This window comes from Peromyscus eremicus, chromosome 8a, assembly GCF_949786415.1.
Source record: "Peromyscus eremicus chromosome 8a, PerEre_H2_v1, whole genome shotgun sequence".
NCBI classification, from domain to species: Eukaryota; Metazoa; Chordata; class Mammalia; order Rodentia; family Cricetidae; genus Peromyscus; species Peromyscus eremicus.
Genome location: NC_081423.1, coordinates 84,301,988 through 84,325,868, shown reverse-complemented (window position 1 = coordinate 84,325,868; position 23,881 = coordinate 84,301,988). Strand labels below are relative to the sequence as shown.

Sequence of the window (23,881 nt, the reverse complement as noted above, 5' to 3'; positions counted from 1 at the left end):
CTATCGAACTAAAGATCAGTTAACACCAAAACAAAAGGAAAACTTCAAACATTTGAAATGGTGCTTGATCCAACCAAATGTTGGGGTAGGTCAGAGAAGTCTCTACAGGGGCATGGGCTCTCTCAAGTGTTGGGAATAGGCGTTTAAGCACAGAGAGTCAGATTTTTCAGCCAGAGAGGACAAGCATAAAACTTAATGGGAAGAGAGAACTGGGGATATAGTTAAGTGGGTAGAATGCTTGCCTAGCATGCATGAAGCCCTGGGGTTGATGCCCAGTAGAGTATAAATCCAGCATGGGGGCCCATGCCTATAATCCCAGCACTGGGGAGGTGGAGGCAGGAGGATCATGAATGTAAGATTACCCTTGGCTAGTTAGCAAGTTCAAGGCCATATATAAATACAAATTAGGACCTGAGAAGATGACACAGTCAAGTGATTACAGCACAAACTGAAAACCTAAGTTTGGATCTTTAGCACCCACATAAAAGCCAGGTGTGGGGTGGCACAGACTGGCAGATCCCTGGAGCTCAGTGGCTGGTTCTCCTAGCTCAATCAGTGAGCTCTGGGTTCAGTGAGAGACCCTGTCTCAAAACAAGTGGTCAAAGAAGACATTGTCAGATGGTCTCCACACCTCGGGCACATGTGCATACACACACACACACACACACACACACACACACACACACACACACACACAGGCGGACTTCTCCTGTGCCATGGCTACTTCCCAAATGGCCCATTTAACCAACATGGAGACTCAATTACTAATGCTTGGCTGATAACTCAGGCTTGTTACTAGCTTGTTGCTAACTAACTCTTACACTTAAATTAACCCTTATTTTTTATCTATGCTTTGCCACATGGCTTAGTACCTTTTCTTAGTATGGCATCCCCATCTTGCTCTCTCTGCATCTCCCAATGACTCCTCTGACTCCACCCTTCTTCTTCCCATCATTCTGCTAGTCTAGTTGTCTCCCCTATAATTCCTGCCTGGCTACTGGCCAATCAGTAGCACACACACACACACACACACACACACACACACACACACACACACGAATGCACAGGCGTATGCAGAGAATACAAATAAACGGCTCATCACGTCCTTCTGTTGGCTTGCCCCGTTTTACATGCCAAGCTTTATTGTAACATCCTAAGATGGGGCATGCAGTCGCTCTGGAGTGCCTTGAGATTCTAAGCAGTCAAGAAATCCTGGGTCTTCTCTGTGTCTTTTCCATGGTGAGTAACCTTATGTCCAGAGGAAGGGAGGGGTAGGAGAGTTAAGAGTTAAGGCAGAGGAGGAGGAGGAAGGAGGGGATACCCACAGTAGCACTATTCTTTGGAGAGTCTGGGTATCCACTTCTTCCTTCCTTGAAGGCACAGAGCCATGTTACTAATCATATCTAATAAAATGCTCAAATGGCCATGCTTTTTACCAGTCATGGGCCTTAGACCTAGCTTTCAAGCCTAGGTTTCTTGTTAATTTTTTAAAATTTAAAAGATTTTAAAAATTATTATTGTTGGGGGGAGCTCATGCGGAGGTCAGAGGACGTTTGTGGAGTGGGTCCTCTCCTTCCACCTTTACACGGGGCTCTGGAGATCAAACTCAGCCATGTCTATCAGGCTCCCAGCTTCACCTGCTGAACCATCTCACCCTCCCCTGCTAATGTCTTAGTGGCACAGATCACTTCCCCTTAGACTCCCACAAAGCCTCAAAGCTGGTGGCAGAAAAACATCATTTCCAGAGAAGTTAAAGAGCTCTGGACTCCCTGTGTGGGTCTTCATCTCCTCCCCGAGCTGAGCCTCCATTGGTCGTCTGTGGAGTTGCCAGGACTTTGGTAGTACGTGCTATCAATGTGCTATCATAAAAATGACATACCTATTCTTGCTGGGAGATAAGGTATCTTGTTGTGTTTCTGATATAGCGCCTTGAATTCTTGAAGGAAAAAAAAATCAGAAAGGATTGCCAATGTGGGCACACAGGTTATGAGAGATGAAATTCTAAATCCTAAGAATGGCTTAGAAAAGGTGGGGAGAGGGGGGCCTTTAAAACACTGCTCACAGCTCCCCTGAGCTTTACTGCCTTGCTTGTTTGTTGAGGCAGGGTCTCAATACTAAGTAGTCTAGGCTGTCCTCAAATGAGTCATCTTCCTGCCTCAGCCTCTGTACCAATCCTCCCTAGTTTGAAGAATCGTCTCTAAATGGGGCCGATCAACCACACATAGGATCACACTGCCCTCCCTCATGCTTATGCATTCAGCCTTTCTTCTGAGTTGGGGTGGAGGGGTGCTGGGTGGGGGGGTGCTGCCCAGTGTTTTCTGAAATTGACTGGGTAGTTATCACTAAGATGCCTTTGGCCATTCCACAGTTTGCATCCGGGAGCTGTGTTTGTTGTGTGGGTTTTTCTCTGAGTGACTGATGATTGACATGATCTAGCCGCAAAGGGATTAGCCTCTACGCTGAGCACAGACTAACTTCAGGTATCCCTGGAACTATGACAAGAGTGGCCACGTACCTGCCAGTCCACCTCCGATGTCCTGCGGTCATAGTGGGGTTTGCGGTCACCCAGCCTCTTTAGAATGCCCTGGTTTTCCATGGTGATTCTCACTAGCTCTCGGTTCCTTGCTTCTCTGTTTAAGCTGAAAAACACAAAACCAGCGTAGGTGAAGAAGAAAGCATTTCTCCTGGATGGGACGAAAGAGGAGAGGAAAGCCTAGGACAGTGTGCACTCTGGAAAACACAGGAAGCATTTACAGGTCTCCGTTAGTAGCCCTCAGCCCCATTGCCTGCTGGAAGAACCTAATGTGTTGATATGGGAGAGAGCTTAGGTCTTAGTGTTGAGCTAGACTACACGCCAACTCTAAATGACCTCATGGTGCATAAGACAGTTGTTTTCACCCTGGGTCTTGCCCTGAGAGACTCCACTTCACTAGCAGCTTTTGACTCTATTTTGAGGATAGAAGAAGATGAGGCTGTACTTCATCTTTGAATAGCACTGTCTGTCCAGTGCCACTCACATGTCACAGACTGCTAATCTCCTTATTCTGGAGGAGAGAGGTTCCCGTTCTGTACAGTCATAGAGGGGAACTGGAGTTGCAGAAGCACATGGGTGCATTAGATCCTCAAGAGAAACACTAGGCTCAAGAACCAGACTCAGGGGCTGGAGAGATGGCTCAGAGGTTAAGAGCACTGACTGCTCTTCCAGAGGTTCTGAGTTCAATTCCCAGCAACTACATGGTGATTCACAATCATCTGTAATGAGATCTGGTGCCCTCTTCTGGCCTGCAGTCATACATGCTGTATACATAATAAATAAATAAATCTTAAAAAAAAAAGAAAAGAAAAGAAAGGAACCAGACTGAGGAAAGGGTGTAGCTCTCTCACCCGGGCCCCATAAAGAAGGTGACAACTTGTTTTAGATGTTGATGGTCCCAATTACCTGTCATCTGACCAGATATGTGGGTTGATACTTGAATTGTATCTGGTTTTCCTGTTCGCCCATCTGGACCTGAAATCCACCAGTCCACCCATCCAGACCAGGTCTGACCCTTTTGCCTCAGAAGCTGGCCTCAACTCTACAGCTCTACCTGATTCTTCTGCCCTTAGCCCCAGCAGCCTCTCAAAGACCCCCATCTGGGTTATCTCATCAAGACAGAGACACGAGTCCTTATCAATCTCCCAGCTCTGGCCTCTCAGGCCTTTAAAATATGTGCGTGACTTTCTTCTTTAAGTCTTTGTCATCATTCTGTAACCTACACATATACATGCATAAGGAGACATTCACTGTATGGCCATGTAATGTGTAGTCTGAGAGTTAATATAGTAATTAAGATAGGAATAAGAAGTCCTGTTGATCTCAGCCAGGGTGATTCAAAAACAAAGTGGCAGTGTTTGTCAAATTACTCTCAACAATAGCTTAGGACTTGTGAATTTATTATTGATAAATCCAGATGTGTGGAAAGACACAAATGTGTTCATCTAGGTTTCTGACAAAATGCTCATGAGCTCAGCATGTTGTTAACATTTACCAAGGATTATATAATGTGAAACCAGGATTGGAAACTGGGTTTATATAAGCATGGAAGGCTCCCTATGGATAATGCATACATGCCTGGAGTCAAGTTTTGGTTTATCTCCCTACCCTTGACTTTCAGTTTTGTTTGAGATCTCCTGGTAGATATAGAAATTCTGCCCTCTCCTCTCCTCCCTCTACGCATACATGCCACCATTCCCTGGTGTACGCTTTCCTACCCCTTACCACACTGTTCTAGTAGGGTTTTTACAAACATTACATCTTAGTTTGCAAGTGTTTGGGGTTGGGAAATAATGTTCCTCATCTCATTTCTCTATTACTGGAGGCATCTAGCATGTAGCACTTGGTCAAGGGTTTTCGTGGAACTGATGGTTGGAGTGTCATAGCATAGTCTTGGTGATGATGCTAAATCTGAATGTTTGCAGAGCCCCCCAAAATCCATATGCTTGACTGCTAACTCTCAAGGTGATATTAAGAGGTGAGGTTTTGAGGATGGGATTAACACCCTCATTAAAGAAGTTGGGGGGACAGGTGGCAGTGGCGTATGCCTTTAATCCCAGTACTCAGGAGGCAGAGCCAGGCGGATCTCTGTGAGTTCAAGGCCAGCCTGGTCTACAAAGCAAGATCCAGGACAGGCACCAAAACTACACAGAGAAAACCTGTGTGCGAACTCCTGCTCCTCTGCCATGTGGTTCCAATGCAAAGATGGCTGTCTCTGAAGAAAGCAAACAGCCTCCACACCAAGCCAACCCAGAATCCACTGGTGCCTCCCTCTATCTCTGGATTCCCCAGTCTCCAGAACTAAGAAAGAAACTGTTGCTCACTGCCTTGCACCTGAATCAACTCTACATGTGAGCACTCTGCAGAGGTACACCAGTGTGTGCTTGGGACAAGTTCTGAGGAGAGCTAGGGGGACTCTCTTAAAGGACAGCAAAGGTAGACTTGAACTCCGGGGAAAGATTCCTGCTTTCAGGGAAGCTGTCAATCTTGTAGCGTGGTCCCTTGCTTCTCTCCATAAGAACATCCTTTGAGTAACCCTCTCTGGCTCAAACCCCAAGGGAAGGTTGCGTTTCCTGAGAATGAAATGCAGAGAGAGAGAGACAACACTACCTTTTCGAAAGATATTCATTCCAGCAGTCCACCTTGGCGGGGCCACGATGGGCGTTGGCGATCTTCTGGCATAGTTGTTTATTTTCATACTCGATTTTGTCAATTCTCTTTTGTTCACCCTGGCAAGAAACCCCGCCGTGGTGACGTCACCACTGTGCTGCCTCCACACAGTGCCTCCAGTCACCTTCCTCTGGGACTTGGAGGAAAAGGGGCCACACTGAGAGCCCTGGTGGAGCCTGGGGCAGAGCTTGGGGAAACTGGGGGTGAATATCAGGGGAGGAGTGCTAATGAATCTTTAGTTCGGTGGGTATTTAGAAGGCTCCAGAAATTGGGTCTCTTTAGAACAAAGATTTTTTTAAAAATTCAGTAAAATACCTGGAGTTTGCTCAATTTTAAAATGTGATGTGTGTGCGCCACTGGAGGTTTGGTATCCACAGCAGGCTTCACTGGAGGACAAAGAGCATCATTATAGTTCAGGATCCTAACAGCTTTAGGAAACTACCAGGCCACCCGACCCCAACCGCTGAACATTCCGCTTTTGAGTTCTGACGGAGATCCAGTCTAGCAACTTCAGTTAGGTTTAATTTTCCCCTCTGACATCTCTGGAGAATTTGAGATGGCCTCGTAGTGAGGGCTACCCAAAGATGGGTAGGGGAGCAGCTCAGTCAAGAGTGCCAGTCACTCAGCACACCTGAGACCCCGGGTTTGACTCCACCCCCACCCCATTGTCTAAACCGAAGTGGTGACATGCAGGCCTGTAATCCCAGCATTCCAGAGGTGGAAGCCGGACAACCAGGTGTTCAAGGTCATCCTTGACTCTCAGTCAGCTCCCGGCCCACCTTGGCTACGTGAGCCCATCTCAAAATTCATAGAGATAAATTTCCTTTCAATCTAATGAAATAACATTTTTTTCCATCCCTTCCCAGCATTACTAGATAGTCTATTGGGCACTGCACTCACATTCTCTAACTTTGGCTCTGAAAAGTTTAAACATTGCTTCTTTCTCGCACATAGACACTCAGGTAGGAGGTAAATTTTGTCACTAATCATCATGCCCTCTTGGCCAAACTCAGGCAGATAAGGCCATATCACCCCAAAGCCAGGGCTAGTGTAGTCTCCTGGCACCACCTCTATGGTGGATCCTTTTAGAGCTTCAAACAGCGATGCCCACCCCACCTGCCCACATACCAATTTGTACTCTATTCTTGTGTAATATGTAATGGCCAAAGTCCAGTTTCTTCCTGAAGGTTGTGCTTTGCCTGTGATTAGAGACGATAACAGGGTAGGCCAGGTAATCCAGGGAATTGTTCATTTTCTCCTCCTAGTCTCACTTCAGAAATGAGACACCTTGACTCCTCTGTGAGGCACTTAGCTGTCCCTATGACGGGGTGTCATAGATACCCAGTTGTGACATCAGGGACAAGTCTCAGTGGAGGAATAGGAGAAGAGCATGCCTGGCTGTCTCTGGGCACCTACAAATTTTTAAGTTGAGATAAAATTTCTGTATGTTGATGGGGTGTGGAATAATCCGGTACTTATATGCCCTGTGTTATGACTGGATTAGGGTAAGTAGCACCCCTCTCTCCCCTCAAGCAGTTACAGTTCTGTGCTGGACTTTCGGTTTTGTGCTAATCAGGTCCACGTCAAGATGAAGGCAAGCGGGCTTTGAAGCTCCCCACCCGTCTGGAAAGTTGATGTTGCAAGGCTGGAAATGTCTGGTGTGGAGGATCCTAGCTAGCTAGCACCGGCAGACATCCACGGAGGGAGGAATTCTAGCCCCCATCACATCCTTTGAGCTAAGAGCTAAGAGGCCAGAGTCTCCTGTAAGGTTTCCCTTGAAGATGTGAGACCATCAGCTTTCGTGGGGAGTGAAACGCTTAAGACCTGGGTCAGTGTGACAGGATGTGGTAGCAAACACTTGTAATCCTAGCACTCCGAGACGTGGAGGCAGGAGGATCAAGTTCAAAGTTATCCTTGGTTATATAGAAAATTCAAAGCCAGCTTGGGCTACAATGAAACCCCCATCTCAAAAAACTTAAGTGTGAAGTAAAAATTAAAAACATAAAAGAAAACAAACCTTAGTGAGTGGCAGAGTCAGACTCAGGGTGTGGATTCTTGGATTCCAGACACTGTGTTTACCGCTTTGGAGTTAGGGACTCTGTCATTTTCCATGGCAACTGAGAGACACTTTGACTAAAGTAAGCTACTGTAAGCCGGGCAGTGGTGGCACTTGGGAGGCAGAGGCAGGCGGATCTCTGTGAGTTCGAGGCCAGCCTGGTCTACAGAGCGAATTCCAGGACAGGCACCAAAACTACACAGAGAAACCCTGTCTCGAAACCCCCCCTCCCGGCCCCCCCTCTCCCCCCAAAAAGTAAGCTGCTGTGATCTTTGCCCTTGGATAGAAAGGCAGGAGAGGATCTGCTACTGACACCATGTGGCTCGTAGTGGCATGGCAGCGGCTCCAGGAAGCTCTGTAAAGAAGGGCGTGCAGGACGAATTACCTCCCGGCTAGCCCGGGGCGCCTTAACGTAGGGCGCAGCCCCAGTGAGCGCCCAAAGCATTCACTGATAAGTGCTTCTGGTACCACTACGCCTGTTTATTCAGTGCTGGGAACTGAACTAGGGTTTTGTGCATGCGAGGTACCTTAACAGCCCAGGAACCTTCTCAGCCCCTCGAATGTTTCTGGAGTCTTCCCAGCAATCCTTAGAAGTGAGGTATTGCATATTCTTTACTGCAGTGCTCGGGACAGAAGTGTTTAGGATTTTAGAATATTTTAATATATATAACGAGGTATTTAGGGAATGAATCCAAGTCTAAACATGAAATTCATTGATGCTTCACATATAAAAATGTATCCTGAATATAATTCTCTATAGTAATTTTCAGTGCACCTGTGTTTTGTCTGTCATCCGTCACAGGTCAGGTGTGAGAATTTTCCACTTGCATTGTGTTTACACTCTAAAGTTACAGATTTGTACACACTTCGGATCTCTAAAATTATAGCTGCTCAAACTATTATTGTGACACCATAACCCCCTCCTCCCTTTGCCTCGCCAGCAAACAAGCTAAGATTAAGTAATCCCCCGGGGTCAGAGGCCAATGCTGGCGACCTAGATCTCCAGCTTTAAAAGCTCAATGCTGATTCATAACGAACATTGAAAGAAGTGTCCCAGCGTAGGGCTCTTCCCTGTGACCTTGGGTAAGGATCCATCTCCCGGGGTGGGGGATTCGTTCAGCAGGTGTGTGTAATGGGAAGATATGTTCCGACATGTGTCTATTTGGGGTGAGGGAATGGATGCCAACGGGGCTGGTTTGCAGCTAGAAGGGTTCACATCAAACCCCAGGGGTCCTCTTTATCCCAAAAGAGCTACACCAGGTATACCCTGGGCGTCCTGCATCGGGTCCAGTAAAGGAAGTGCCTGCGCTCCCCTGCCTTTGTTAGGGTGAGAGAGGACTGGCGACACCGGAGTGACGATATCTCGGTCAGGGACACGCCCCAGGGTCCTGCGGCGCGTGGGCCGGCCGCGCGTGTCCTCTGCGCAGCGCAGCGCAACGCCGCGCCGCGCCCGCCCGCAGCTTCTGGCACCCGGCGGGCCCGCCTCCGGGGCGGGACGGGGAGGTTTTGTTGGGCAGCCCCGCCCCGCTGACCCGGCTTCTCCCCCTGGCTCGCTCCTGCCCCGGCGTGCAGGGCCCCGCCGCCGCCATGTCCGGCTCGTTCGATCTCTCGGTGCAAGATCTCAACGACCTGCTCTCGGACGGCAGCGGCTGCTACAGCCTCCCGAGCCAGCCCTGCAACGAGGTCATCCCGAGGGTCTACGTGGGCAACGCGTGAGTCTCCTGGAGGGCCGACTCGGCAGCAGCTCCCCGGGCGCTCCGCCCACTCGGGGGCTGGAGTGGGGTCCAAGGGCGTGGATGGGGGCGGGGAACCCGGGCGCGGTCCCCGACCTAAGAGCAAGAACGGGAGGGGGAGGGCTGGGGACCGGGCTGGAGTCGACAGCCACTCCCCGCGCGTGAAGCCGAAGAGCTGGTCCCTGCATGCCCTGAGACACCAAGGTGCCCGGCCCTGCCCTCGGCCATCACCCACTCTGGCTTCGGCTTAGGCGGGGTCGAGGCTACCACGTTCTCTTAACAGGTGGCAGGGCTGTCTCTTGGCCGCGCGTCATGTGACAGCTGCCTAGCTCCGCAGTGAGGTCACCGTAGAATGTCTGCCTTCGTTGCCATGGCAACGGGATGACGTTACAATCTGGGTGTGGAGTTTTTCCTGTCGGTGTCAGGAAATCCAAATACTCTAAAATACCCTAAAATAGGAAGTAGCTGAGCCATGGCTTTCCTGGCTTCTCCAGATAGGGTTTGACTTAGATGGGATAGATCATTTAAATGTTAAACTCCATAGAAGACCTGAGTCATGGGAAAATTCCTCTTCATCGCACCGCCAGGAAATGTGCATATTATTGGTCTCTTATGCGTCCTTCAAAAAAAATTTTTTAGTCATACTATTAATAAGAATTTCTCAGCAGTGGGAGAGAATCAGTGTTAACACCGAAGGAAAGGCTGGCGTGACCCACATTGGGGGAAGGCCCACGCTGGATTTTCACGAGTGTGAAGACCCATTTATCAAAGTCGTAAGCTCTGTGGGTCCAGTTCAAGGACTACTTTTCAAAACTGATAACCAAGCGTTCCTCTCATATTCACACAGTAGGAAGTGGTGACCTGGGGTGGTTGAGGGGTGTGAGGACTTTTCAGTGTCTTGCGTGTGTGTGTGTGTGTGTGTGTGTGTGTGTGTGTGTGTGTGTGTTTCCTGTCCTGCACCTAGGACCTGCTGCTTAACCTGCAGTGGAACCAGAGGGGATTCACATGGCAGGTCCCAGACACTTGGGGACAGTTTGCATGCACTGCATCACTCATTCCATCTGGAGCACCTACTGTGTGTCACACACCCCGTGACGTTCATTCACTAGTAATGGCGGTGGTAATGATAATGGTGTATTTATTGACTGTTGGATTGGTGATAGGGAAAGATGATGTATGGGCACACTGTTCTGTATTCTGTCAGCATTGGGAATGGCTGAACAGACTCACAGGGTCAGTCTTGAGGCTCAGCCACTGCAAAGTCCTAGGGAACCCCTCCCATCCCTCCCTACCTCAACTACCCAAGCAGCCGGGAGTCTTGACAGTCTCAGGAGCCTGCTTCCTGGGGGACAGTATGTTGCAGTTGTCTGTAGCAGCTTCTCTAGGCTGGTGGTAGCCATAGTGGCAGGTATGATGGCTGCCATGGAAAACACATTCTTTGCCCTCTATGCAAATCTGACCTTGATGTGGGGGGTGCAGAGCTGGGAGGATCCACTGTGTACCTAGTGCCAAGAAGTGGGCTTCCTCATCCACCCGGAGCTCCTGGACAAAAAGGCTTCAGCCACTTCCTCTCAGGGCAGTGAGGGAGTCCGTGTGAGCTGCATTTCCAATTTTGGGTTTTTATAGGTGATGTGGGGGTGTGAGGAGCAGAGGGAAGTAGGAGGCAGAGCATGGCTGAGTGTCTGGAGAAAGCGTGCCTCCCAGCCCTGACTCAGCAGCCTGTGTGAGCACGTGTGTATCCCCTGCCTGTCCTATCCTGCAGGGTTTCAGCTCTGTTCACTGGGGACAGTCCTGTCCTCTCTTTCAGGCTGCCCTAACAGGCAGACAGGACCATGCAGGAGACATTCCTTTGCCAAGTACAAACTCCTGCTTAAATTGGGGTGTTGTGAGAGGAAGTGAAGGAGGGGACCTCTTTGACCATTCAGTCAAGACACCTTCTAACTCCCATCATTTGGGGTGTGTGTGTGTGTGTGTGCTACTTGCTCCTTAAGTGCTAAGCCATTCCAGAAAGCCCCAGAAATGTAGCCAATAAAGAATAGCAGGACTGCTCTTTCAGGGAACCTGTCATATTTCATTCTTCACTCATTCAACCATACATTTGTTAATACCATGTGTCAGGCACGGTAGTAGGTACTGAGGGGACAGACCACTCAAGGGACTTACAGACTGAAGCCCTGAACAGATAAGCGTGACCCTGGCATGGGACATAAACACCACAAAGTCAAGCTCTGTCAAGAGAACAGCCCCCTTTAACACCCAGGACTACCCCAAGTTGGCGCTGTTATCCCCATTTAACAGAGAGGAAAACTGAGGCACGGAAAGGTTAAGTGGCTTGCTTAAGGTTGCCTGGCTGGTAAATGGCAGGGCTGGGTTCAGACTCCAGGGTCTATATTTCTTTTGTTTTGTTATTTGAATCTGGGCTGGCCTCAAACTCCTGATCCTTTTCCCATGGCCTCCTGAGTGCTAGAATTACAGGTCTGTGCTACCGTGTGTGGCGATAGCTTGTCTATCCCATCATCACAATATAGGAACTGTGATGCCACACACACTGGAAGGAGCTGGGGAAACCCCGCAGAGGCGATACCTACACAGAGGTAGCGGAGGGAACAACATGGGCCTGGAACCACAAGTCTATTTGGGGAAGCTGCCGGTAACTGGATATGGCTGGGGTGAGGGGAGAGGTCATGAGATGAGGCCGGAGGAGGCACAGGGGACAGCAGGTACAGTCTCCTTGCTTTGCCAAGAGGCTCAGGTTCTTCCTCACGTGGGGCTGTCTCTTCATTTTCTGCCCCTGCCTCCCCTCCAGGTCTGTGGCTCAGGACATCTCCCAGCTGCAGAAATTGGGCATCACCCACGTCCTGAATGCTGCCGAGGGCAGGTCCTTCATGCACGTCAACACCAATGCCAACTTTTACAAGGATTCCGGCATCATCTACTTGGGCATCAAGGCCAATGATACACAGGAGTTCAACCTCAGTGCCTACTTTGAAAGGGCCGCGGACTTCATTGACCAGGCCTTGGCATACACTAACGGTAAGGGACCTACAGGCAGGACCCATGGGAGGTGGCTTGGGCTTGGGCCGGCCTAGAAAGCAGACCTCATCAGCTCTCCCTCTGGAGGTTCTGTCATTTCTTGTGCCCTGTGGCGATGACCTAGGACTTTAAGACTCTCTTTGCCCCAACTCCAGTGGCCCCACATTACACAAGCAATTCAGCTCCTCACACAGCAGCACCCGGGCCCTTGCCTTTAGTCTGACTTGGGCAGAGGGTGGTTTCCTGCCCCTTACCCCCAACTCAGATACCTGTGAGAATGACAAGAGCTTACGAATGTCCAGGATGGAAAGTCCTGAAGTGAAGGAATGCTGAGGCTGCTTGATTCAGTAGCTCAACGGATCTGGTCGTCACAGCTTCGTTTATATGACGGCGACCAGAATAACTGGGAGAAGAGCTTGGAGGAGGAAAGATTTTCAATTTATGCCATCAAGGGTCTTCGGGCTGTGGGGAGCTGGTCCTGTGTGCACAGACAAAGTGTCAGGACAGTGGGAGTGTGTGAAAGAGGACACCCTTTACCTCACAGCAGACAGGACACAGGCAGAGGCAGAGTGGGGAAGTGATTGTGGGTCAGCTGTACCCTTCCAACGCAAGCCCTCCGGGACCTGCTTCTTCCAAAGAGGCTCCACTTGAAAAAGTTTCCAGAAACATTCCGAAGTAGTGCCATCAACTAGGAATTAAGTGTTCTGTGTGTGAGTTTTATGGGGACCATTGCATAGAGTGTATGTATTCCATAGAAAAAGGATAATATTTCAGACATACACAGTGCAGCAATTAAGTATCAATGCCTCTTTCCTTTTGATTTACAGTGTGCCCATTTGTGTATGTGCATGTGTGTGCACGTGTGCGTGTGTGCGTGTGCATGTGTATGGGTGCATGCATGGCTATGCATGTGCATGCCTGTGTTCGTGCAAGTGCTTGTACATGTGTATGTCTGTATGTATGCCTATGCACATGTTTGCACATGGAAGCCCGAGGTTGATACTAAACGTGTCTTCCATCGCTCTCCACCTTAGAGACAGGATCTCTCCCTGATCCTGGATCTCTGATTCATCTAGGCTGCTGGCCAGTGAGCTCCAGGGATCCACTTTTCTTTACCTCCCTAGGCCTGGGACTACAGGTGTTGCTGCTGTGCCAGGCCTTTACGTGGGTGCTAGGGATCTGAACTTAGGCACTGCTGTTTGAACAGCGTAAAGACTACGCTGTAGCCCCAGCCCATTTCTTTTAAGAAAGAGTAAATGAGCCATTCCCCAGAATTCTCCAGTGGGGCTTTCCTACCCTTTTCTTGACTAGGCACTCATGAATGGCCGGCCACTTCACCAGGGGAATGAGTGGCCGTGACCGGCTGAGGGTCCGCAGCCTAGATAGATCCCAGGTTAAATTCCTGCCACTCAGTCCCTGCAGCTGCAGACAGAAAGGGGGGCTGAAGGAGGGCTGCCTGGTGACCAGACAAGACATCAGAGGCTGGAGAAGTCCTTGAAGGCCGCAGGGCAGAGGTCAGCAGACTGGCTCTCCGGACTCTTCCCGTCACATCTTCCTCCCCCTGTAGGGAAGAGATGACCCACTGCAGATGTGACTGGCCTTATTTGTGTATAGGTGTATCTGTACACAAATACAAGTCAGGACAGTGGAAGTGTGTGAAAGAGGACACCCCTCACAGCAGACAGGACACAGGACACAGACAGGACACCCATACATACACTATGCATAGGTGCTTCCTGGCCCAGCAGCGTCCCTGTCCAAGTGATTCTCAAAGAGAGCTCCTATTCACTGGAAGCTCAGCACATGTTCTGGGCTTGCAGAAGTTCTATTGGCTCAGAAAACTTCAGACTTTAAGGCCAGGGCCTTATGGGGTCCCTCATGGTCCCTGTCACACCAGCCCCGGTGCCCCGCCCCCAAGCTGTTCTGTGCTTCTCGCTCTGGATAGATGGAGAACGTGGTCCAGGCAGTTAGGGGAGTGGGCGTTGCCATCTTCACATAGCAGCGGTTGGTCATATGTTCAGGGAACTCTGGAATATTCTGCCTTTATTTCCTCTTTCCAGACAACAGGGAACGTGCACAGGCTTGTTTTGACCTCTTGCTTTGATATGAACCAAATCTTTGGCCTGGAATGTTTTCTGCCTGTTTCTCCCCATTCTCTGGCAAACCCTACCTCATACCTTTACCACTGGGCATTGTGTCGTCCTCTCTTTTATGAAGCCTGCCCTCAGACTGGTTCATGGGGACCAGTGGTGTCCCTGATCTTGCTCCAGCACTTGATGTAGCGTTGGGTACATTCCACAGTGGGTTCCTGTAGGTAATTGCTGAACAAGCAGAATGCATCCCAAGGCTTTGGTGCCTTGTAGATATATTACTCAAATGGAATAGATACTGGCTTCCAACCACTTGCAGGACTCTGGGGAACAGGAATCCATTCCTAAGAAAGCCAGGAGTTGGAGGCTGGGGAAGTATTTCAGCAGGTAAAGCAAGTACTTGGTGCCCAACCATGAAGACCAGAGTTTGGATTTCCAGAGCACACATCAAGTCTGGGTGGGCCACGTTGTCTGTTTGTAATCCCGGCACTCAGGAGGCAGATACAGGGGATTCTCAGAGCAAGCTGATTAGCCAGACTAGCAAAACACCAAGCTCTGGGCTTGTGAGAGATCCTGCCTCAGTATACAAGAGAGAGAATAAATAATTGAAGACACTAGATGTCAACCTTGAGCCTCCACACGCATATATGGATACATATGTGCACTCACACATATGTGAACAGGCATACACACTCAGACATGTCACACACATAATTAGAGAGAGAGAGAGAGAGAGAGGAGAGAGAGAGGAGAGAGAGGAGAGAGAGAGAGGAGGGGTACGTGGGGGGATTCCCATCTCCTGATGTAGGAGGGTCTTGGGAAATAGAGGAGCAATTGGGGGCAAGCGTGATGGGTGCAGAGAAGATGCTGTTAATTCTGGGTCCAAAGTTTGCTTCCAAATAACGCCTGTGAGGAGGTGTAGATGGTGGCCATTCACTCACTCAGCAACAGAGGATGCTCAGGGATGCTGGAAATGGCAGAGCATCCAAAACCCAGTACCACAACCTTTGATTTGGAAGAATGCACCCTTCAGAAGGAGAGGGGATCTGTATGTGGCCAGCAGAGTCACAGGTGCTTGGGGCCCCTGGGGGACTCCCAGTACTGGTGATGTTTATTGAGTGCTCTTGTGTGCCAGGCACTAGGCTGGGGCTTTGTCTCTGCCTCTGTTTTGTTTTGTCTTTGAGACAGAGTCTTGCTATGTACCCTGACAATCTTGGAACTCACCCCCAGGGGTGGGGGGTGGCAGTGGGTCTCAGAAGCCACGCTTCCGAGACTAGCTTCCATCCTGCAGATGATGACAAGTCAGAGTGGTGTTTCTGGAAGATTTTCTAGCTTCCAGGAGGAGTGCGTGTGGATTGGCAGTGAGTGGCGAGGGTAGAGGGTGAGCTCCGTTTGTAGGAGGAGAGGCTGGGGGCCACACATGAGAGACGGCAAGCGTGTGAGTTGAGCACTGTGTGGGGAGCCTGCTAAAGAGAGAAGCTGGGCTTTGGCCCCTCCTGGGAGGGGGCTCCCTGCAACGTGATGGACTTTCCTGCCAATGACCTTTGGCCCCTCCCTCCCTCCCTTCCCCCCGCCCCCCATCATTGCTTTCCTTGCCCTGAGGAATTCTGAGTTTACATTTCACTGGTGATGAAAGAATGAAGCAGACAGAAACAGAAGACGTGAGTGTGGCAATGGGAATGGCGTAGAGTCTGCAGGAAGCAGGCAGGAGAGGCTGAGGGCAAAGGGGAATGCTGGGAAAGAGGAGGATGGGATAACAGACTGAGGGCAATTTGGGGGAGCCACAAGAGGGCGTGTGTGTGTGTGTGTGTGTGTGTGTGTGTGTGTGTGTGTGTATGCGTTGTTTGTATTTGTATTGGAAATTCATTCTTTTTAAAAATATTTCTTTTTACATGTGTGTGCCTGCATGAGCTTATTGGCACTGGGTGGTGTGTGTGTGTGTGTGTGTGTGTGTGTGTGTGTGTGTGTGTGTAGGAGCTCTCAGAAGCCAGAAGAGGGCATCTGTGCCCTGGAACTGCAGTTACAGAGGGTTGTGAGCTAACATGTTTGCTGGGAACCAAACCCAGGACCTATGCAAGAGCAGGAAGTGCTGGTGACTGCTGAGCCATCTCTCCAGCCCTGAAATCCATTCTTTTAAAATGTGCTTTGCAGAGATATAGTTGGCATTCAGGAAAGTGTATGTATGTATTTAGCGTGACCGTCGTTAACATTTTGACATAAGCAAAGCCGTCACCACAGCCAAGAGAGCGAATGTGTCCATCACCCCCCAGTTTTCGTCACCCTGTGCACTGCCTCCTGTCCCTTCCACCCTCCGTTCACAAGCACCTCTGGGTGTGCTTTCTGTCACCAGAGACCAGTGTGCATTCCACAGATTTTTATGTCCACAGAATCACACAGCATGCACTCTTTTTTGGTTTGGTCTCTTTCACTCTGAATATTTGAGTTTGTGCTATTACATACATCTATAGAATGTTGTTTTTAAAGCATATTTTTATTTTTATTTATTTGTGGGAGTGTATTTACCACATGTGTGCAGGTATCCATGGAGGCCGGAAAAAGTCTTGGACTCCCTTGGAGTTGGAGTTACAGGTGGCTATGAGCTGCCTAACATGGGTGTTAGGAACCAAACTTGGATCTAAAACAAATGCTTTTAACTGCTGAGTCATTTCTCCCAGTGCCTCCTGACAAGTGTCACATTGTATGGACACACATGGCATACCTTATTTATCTAGTCATGTACATTGTTTTGTTCTAAAACAGTAATGCCATCCTCCTGCCTCAGCCTCCTGAGTGCTAGGATTCCAAGCATGTGGCGCCATACCTGGTTTCCTATAGAGAAGTCCGATGTCACAGAGTATGCTGTTCAGTGAATGACAGACGCCTGTGTACCAACCCCCAGATCAAGAAACAGGACACAACCAGCACCACAGAAAGCCTGCTCCATGCTCCCTCCCGTCTCCGTGCTCCCCAAGTTACCACTGTTCAAGCTTCTAAGAACATGGTTTAGTTGGGCCTCTCTTCTGTTCTGTGGAACCCTATTACATTTTTGTGCTTCATACATGTTCCTTCTGGTGGGTTGCATATTTAGTGTGTGTGTGTGTGTGTGTGTGTGTGTGTGTGTGTGTGTGTGCACGTGCATGCATGCTACAGTGTATGGGTGGACATCAGAGTGCAATGTGCAAGGGTCACTTCTTTTCCCCAATCATGTGGGTCCCAGGGATTGAACTCAGGTCATCAGGCTTGGCAGCAAATGCCTTTACCTACTGGGCCATCTTTTTTTTTTTTTTTTTTTGAGTCAGGGTCTCATTCTATAGCCTAAGATGACTTTGAACTTCCTGTGACTCTCCTGCCTCAGCCTCTTACAGTATTGGATTACAGATGTGTCCAACCACATCTGACTAGATCATTAATTCTTTGTTATTTATTTAACACACACATATATGCATATACATGGGGGTGAAGGGGTGACTATACTGGGCATGTGTGTGGAAGTCAGAACAACTTACAGAAAGTTCTCTCTACCATGTGGATTCCAGGGTTTGAACTCAAGTCATTAGTTTGACATCAAGCCCCTCTACCCACTGAGCCCTCTCACTGGCCCTACCTCGATCATTAATTCTTTTTAAAAAGACTCATTATTTACCCATTCTACTGTCGACAGTGTTGGGAATTTCCACCCAGGGGCCACTGTAGTGGTTCTAAGATGTCAGAACACCGAGGGCTGTCTTTCAGCGAAGGTGTCTGGGTTGGAGTACCACTGCTGGGCAGTAGGGGGCACAGGTGTCCAACTTGAGTAGATGTTGCCAGTTTTCCACGGCGGAGGGGCCGCTTCACACCCTGCCTTCCCTAGTGAGAGGGAAGAGTCCTGGTTGTTTCACTTCTGTCCCTGATCAGACATTGGGTCTTTCATTCTTCTTATTGTGGCCATTCAGGGTGGAACACGGTGGCATGGCGATACGCTCTCTACTGGTTGGATGGGAGAATTTCAGAATTGCAGTGAGTTTGGGCTTCCCCAGTTACCACATCTCCCCCGTTTCTCGCAGGCCGGGTGCTTGTCCACTGCCGTGAGGGGTACAGCCGCTCCCCAACGCTAGTCATCGCCTACCTCATGATGCGGCAGAAGATGGACGTCAAGTCTGCTCTCAGCATCGTGAGGCAGAATCGTGAGATCGGCCCCAATGACGGTTTCCTGGCCCAGCTCTGCCAGCTCAATGACAGACTAGTCAGAGAGGGGAAGGTGAAACTCTAGGTGCCCACGCCCCTTCTGCTGAGGTCTGACTGCCATGCTTAGGACACACAGTGTACTCTGTTCCCAGTGTCACAAGGCACTTGCCCGTATGTCTGTCCCGTTGTGGCCCGGGGCTGCTCCACCCTTAGGGAGCACATGAAGAAGCACTAAGGAGGGCGTTCTTGCTCCTTGGCTGTCCTTTCCTGTAGTCTATGTCCTTTCTCTGAGGTGGGGGCTCAGGGAGGAAGCCTGTGGCATAGACGCGTTTCAGTGACCCAGGGCAGGAGGCCTGTGAGGGTGTAAGGCCCCAAGACGCTCACAGGCGCTCCTCATGGCCCCCCTCCCCCACCTGGGTTCCCCTGAGTGGTCTAGCATGGTGACCCTGGTAAAGGATCTATGCAAACACAGGTTCTGCTCTGCCCACGTCTGTCAGTCACGGGTCCTCACAGCCCGCCACACCCTCTTAGGCAGAGGCATGACATGAGTTCCAAAGCAGGGTGGAGATAGGTTATTAGTAGCTGAATTTCCACAAAGAGGCTGCGTTTTAATTATTTCCTTAGAATTAAAGATATTATACGGGGGCCCTTGGGTAGGCAGATCTGTTTTTCCCGGAGGGCTCTCCCGATTCTTTGGGATGTTTAGAGTATGCCTCTTTGGGGACCTTACGTTCCATATCTGCTGCTTTGGTGCCTTCTCTGTGGATGGCTCTGTTCTTTTGCTTGTTAGAAGAGCGATGCCTTGGGCAGGGTTTTATTTCTCTTTTTTAGAATACAGGGTGTTGAGGTCCGGCCTATTAAAAAAAAAAACAACAAAAAACAAAAAACAAACCCACCATTTGGAGAATTGCAAGGGTTTTATCCTGAATTATAGTGTGGGTGAGCCCAAGCGATCATACTAACTGCTTTTCATCCTGGTTGCTATTCTAAGACTGGAAGGAGGAAGTTGCCCAATTATAGCTCATGTGCATGGGTGTGTGTATGGGTGTGAAGTGGTGGTGGTGGGGGTGCTGTCCCCTCAGGGACAGAAGGGGAATGAAGAGTCCCTGTGCTCACCCTGCCCATTTATGGGTGGTTCTGATGGAGTGACTCTCTGGGCAGAAATGAGACTCTCTGTGTCATGCTGGCAGATCTCTCCTTTATTGGAGAGAGAACAAACAAAGAATGACCTTGTAAAGGACTTTGTAAGGATGGTTTGGAAACATGCTGGACCTTATGTGTGTACACATTTGCCAGAGAGTGAACACAGTCTTCTTGGGACTTGTTCTTGTTGCTCTGTGTGTATCCCAGGGTCACACAGAGCAGAGGGGTGGCACTCAGCCACCACCCCAGCACCTAGCGCATAGGCATCTTATAAAAGCCTGTTTCTAGGTGACCTGGAGCTGTGGGGCTGCCCAGTGTGTATGGAGTGTTGTTGTCACGGGGCACCTGAGTCCCAGCAGCCTGTATACCTGCTTGTAGGATGTCTTGCTGGAGTTTGCCAAGAAATCTTACTTGGAGGGAGAGAAATATCAGGGATTTTTGTTGAATGTTTCAAATTCAGCTTTAAATGGGAACCTCGGCCGTGTTGACCGTGAAGGTGGGGAATGTGCCTTTTTCAGAACTGCTGAGGAGTGTCTGGCAGGAGCCTGGAGAAGCAGGTGCATCTTAGGGCCTGACTCCTGGAGTAAAGACCTCTGATGACAGCAGGGGCAGAACTGTGCAGCCTGGACAGTCATTGTCCCCTATCCTATGTGACCACAGCAGCCCCGGACACATGGGACGCGTCCTCTTCTTTCCAGAATGAAGTGGCCACAGCCAAACTGTGTACCTCACTCCGTAGTTTTCAAGTGGCTTTCTTGCTTCATCTGATTGCACTTCATGATAACCCTGTAAAGTTGACAGAACTTACCTGTGTGTCGTCATGACAGAAAACAAAACAAACAAAAACAACCTGGGATAGCAGGGCATGCTAGCATGTGTCTACAGTCTCAGTTCATGGGAGGCAGAGGCAGGGGGATCACTGCAAGTTCAATGCCAGTATGGTCTCCATGTTGAGACTCTAGGCTACAATAGCAAGATCCTGTGTTTCAAAACCAAAAAAATTGGCATAATTAAGGGTCACCCAGCACTTTAAAGCAAAGTGGAAGCAGTTTCAGACTTGCTGAAAGGAAGCTGGCCTGTTCTTGGCTCTAATGCCTCTGAGACCAGCTCCCAGTGATGTCCAAGCACCCTGTACAGGTCTTTGAGCCAGCCCCAGAAAAGGAAGTAAAAAGTGGGTCCCCAGTCAGTTAGGTGACACGTGTGAGGATGAACTCTGCTCTGGGAGAGTCTGGGCTCTCCTCCTCCTGCCTCATCTGGGTGACAACCCCACAGGACAGCCCACTGCTGTTTACTCCTGGCAGCCTTTGTGGGAAAATGAGGAAAAGGGGCCCTTAGGAGATTCCTGCCTTTCCTTTGGAGCTCTTTGCTGAAAGTTGAGGGTTTCTGGGTTGGCTTTATCCCGTGTTCAGAGATTAGCTCCCTACTTCTTCAGCTAGAACAGCTGTGTGTTGTCGAAGAGCCGCCACGCGCATGCCCTCGAGTGGGGGCCATTCCTGGATGGTATTCTATCCCTGGAAAGCGATGGAATAAATTCAGGATGTCCTTTCCTTTTCCCTGGACCTGATCACTTTCTTTGACTCAGAAAAATCCAGGTTAAAATTAAAATGTAAAATGGTTTCCTTCTCAGTCTTCAAGTAGGCCGGCTGCCTTCCCAGAGGCAGGCTGTTCCCCTCTGCCATTCTATCATCTTGAGAGCATAGACAAACATTTACCAAGCGAGGGAACTCCTTTGGCCCACACTAAGGCTCTTTTGGGCTGTTTTAAGAATCCCCTGTTGGCCGGGCGGTGGTGGCGCACGCCTTTAATCCCAGCACTCGGGAGGCAGAGCCAGGCGGATCTCTGTGAGTTCGAGGCCAGCCTGGTCTCCAAAGCGAGTTCCAGGAAAGGCGCAAAGCTACACAGAGAAACCCTGTCTCGAAACCCCCCCCCCCCAAAAAAAAAAAAAAAAAAAGAATCCCCTGTTGGTTTTTTAACACCTCCCCCGACGCCCCAGGAAATGGGCATGAGTAATGATGCCGTGGCCAGCAGGAGGCGCTGTTGAGAAGGTTGGTGCCTTTCCAGCCACAAGTTCACCTTAAGATGCTTGTAGTATGAAGATGCTCTCAATGTTTTAATCAAAATAAGCACTGATCTTAAATACGAAGATAAGAGCTTTCCTCACAGAACATTTTCTTTTTCATAATAGTGGGATCAGATGGTCCTTCCAGATCAAGATTCTATCCCGATCGTAAACAGAGGGAGTCTCAGGGTAGAGAGAGGAGTGGTGAACGTTTAGCTTGTGTTTCTCTAACATCCTCAGCTGTTAGGGTAGCTTGAATAAGAGTGATTTACTGGACAGAAAAGGTTCAGGGGAAAGGGGGTGGTGGGGCGAGGCAGAGCACTGTCACCTGCCTTCCTGAGTTCAATTCCTGCCATTGGGGGGAAAAGGAAAGTTTAATGTGTATTGTACCACCAGTGTTAACACACTATAAAATTGTAACCAAAATAAATGTCTTATCTTACAAAGAGGTCTGTTTGGGTGTGTTCCCTTCTATAGGTTTGGGTTTTTTATGTTTGCTTTTTCTAACTTCTGTTGTGGTGCTGTTGTTTTTGAGGTAGGTTCTCAATGTAGCCCAGCCTGGCCTCAGACTCCATCTGGAGCCAAGACTGCCTTGAACTCCTGATTCCCTGCCCTCTGCTTCCAAGTGCTAGGATTAAAGGCACATGCCAACCATACCTGTACAGCCTTTTTCTAACATTTAAAAATAATAACCTAGGGGGTTGGGAGAGGTGACTCCAGTTAAGAATTCATACTGCTCTTGTATAGGACCTGAGTTTGGTTCCCAGCACCCATGTTGGGTGGCTCACTAACCACTTACAACTATAGGTGCAGAAGATCCGGTACTTCTGGCCTCCACAGGCACCTGCACTTAGAAGCACACACCCACATACAGATGTACACATAATTAAAAATAAAATAAAATGGTGGTGGCGCACGCCTTTAATTCCAGCACTCGGGAGGCAGAGCCAGGCGGATCTCTGTGAGTTCGAGGCCAGCCTGGGCTACCAAGTGAGTTCCAGGAAAGGTGCAAAGCTACACAGAGAAACCCTGTCTCGAAAAACAAAACAAAACAAAACAAAACAAAAGTCTTTTTAAAAAACACCTAAAACTTAGCTGTTGGAGATACCAACATGGAAAGCTGCCATACTGTGTAAGACCAGCTGATGGTGTTCTGGCTAATGTAAGGCCTATAGAGACAGAAAAGAACTCAGTGTGTGTTAGGAGTTGGGATGGGAGGAGAGGGGTGAGTAGGGGGAACACAGGGAACTTGGGCAATGAAAATTCTTTATAGGACACTAATGAAGGACACGTGCTTGTCATTGTACCCATACACTAGATAACTCCAGAGAATTGCGTCGAGTGAAAAAAACAGTGACAAGCATTGGTTGAATCTGCATAATATGTTGTTGTTGTTGTTGGAGACAGGGTTTCTCAATGTAGCCCTGGCTGTCCTGGAACTTGCTCTGTAGACTAGATCTCACAGAGATCCGCCTGCCTCTGCCTCCAGAGTGCTGGGATTAAAGGTGTGTGCCACCATTGCCTGGCTGCATCACATTTTTTAATTGAAAAACTATGGAAATCAAGGTTGGATTGGTGGTTGCCATGAGTTGGGCCTGGAAGAAGGAGGGTGAGGGAGACGGGTGGACGTCTTCGTAAAAGCGACAGAGCAGGCTGTGATGGCATGAATCTGTAATCTCAACACCTGGGAGGTGGATCTGGAGTTCAAGGTTAGCCTCAACTAGCCTATGGTACATGAGACACTGTTTCAAAAAAAATTAATAAATGATGAAAGAACATTAGGTCAGATCTGTAGAGAGCTGCGGGAAGCTGCACTCTAAAGATGGAGCTGGCTCCCGCCCCCCGCCCTCCCGGTGGCGAGCGCTCTTTGTTTCAAGAAGTTCCTTATTTGGCTTGGTTTCAAATTTTGGCTTGCTAAGGCATACGTGTACCTATCCAGGAATTCCATGTGGCGCATGGGGGCTGGTGGACTGAGACCTATATAAGGCTGGGGCGGGCTCTCCCCAGGGGAAGAAGAACAAAGAAACAGATTAAGGGTCCTGAATAAAACACAGCTTGAAAAAAAAAAAAAAGAAGAAGAAAAAAAAAGGTGATAAAACTGGGGCTGTTTGACAAAGGCTCCGAGAAACCCCTTAGGTTAAGAAGAAAGGGTTGTACAGGATGGGCACTTCCTCCTCGCACCCAATTTTTTTGGCTCTCAATGAGCTGCTTCTAACAAAAGACTTAAAGATAAAGAAAGGAACTTTACAAAGATTCTTAGGGGAATGCAATGTCGTGGCCCCATGGTTCGCTGTTTCTGGGAGTCTCACAGTGTCCTCCTGGGAAAAATTGGGACGGGATTTGGACTTTGCAGCAGAACAGGGGACCCTGAAACCGGGAGTGAGACCAGTTTGGAAATTA

The 23,881-nt window shown here is 49.2% G+C and overlaps 2 protein-coding genes across 2 annotated transcripts; one reads left to right on the top strand and one right to left on the bottom strand.

The window, feature by feature from the left end:
• Positions 1-1,106: 1,106 nt before the first annotated feature.
• Cfap97d1 (CFAP97 domain containing 1) lies at positions 1,107-6,526 on the bottom strand. Its single transcript, XM_059271860.1, has 6 exons — positions 6,332-6,526; positions 5,519-5,589; positions 5,144-5,262; positions 2,516-2,639; positions 1,880-1,936; positions 1,107-1,248 (listed from the first exon to the last, which is right to left on the bottom strand). Exons 1-5 carry the CDS (start codon positions 6,453-6,455, stop codon positions 1,880-1,882), a joined length of 495 nt encoding a protein of 164 aa, XP_059127843.1. The 5' UTR covers positions 6,456-6,526; the 3' UTR covers positions 1,107-1,248.
• A 34-nt stretch (positions 6,527-6,560) lies between these two features.
• On the top strand, positions 6,561-18,551 carry Dusp3 (dual specificity phosphatase 3). Its single transcript, XM_059271861.1, has 4 exons — positions 6,561-6,708; positions 8,832-8,971; positions 11,799-12,025; positions 18,159-18,551. Exons 1-4 carry the CDS (start codon positions 6,649-6,651, stop codon positions 18,362-18,364), a joined length of 633 nt encoding a protein of 210 aa, XP_059127844.1. The 5' UTR covers positions 6,561-6,648; the 3' UTR covers positions 18,365-18,551.
• The last annotated feature ends 5,330 nt before the right edge of the window (positions 18,552-23,881 follow it).

Bases quoted from the DNA above. Each gene is read 5' to 3' on its own strand.
- Cfap97d1 (XM_059271860.1), bottom strand. From the start codon at position 6,455: ATGAACAATTCCCTGGATTACCTGGCCTACCCTGTTATCGTCTCTAAT. The intron at 2,640-5,143 runs GTAGTGTTGTCT...TGTGTTTTTCAG, and splicing joins AATGAATATCTTTCGAAAAG to CTTAAACAGAGAAGCAAGGA. The intron at 1,937-2,515 runs GTACGTGGCCAC...TTTTCCTTCAAG, and splicing joins CATCGGAGGTGGACTGGCAG to AATTCAAGGCGCTATATCAG.
- Dusp3 (XM_059271861.1), top strand. From the start codon at position 6,649: ATGTTGATGGGGTGTGGAATAATCCGGTACTTATATGCCCTGTGTTAT. The intron at 8,972-11,798 runs GTGAGTCTCCTG...CCTCCCCTCCAG, and splicing joins AGGGTCTACGTGGGCAACGC to GTCTGTGGCTCAGGACATCT. The intron at 12,026-18,158 runs GTAAGGGACCTA...CGTTTCTCGCAG, and splicing joins GGCCTTGGCATACACTAACG to GCCGGGTGCTTGTCCACTGC.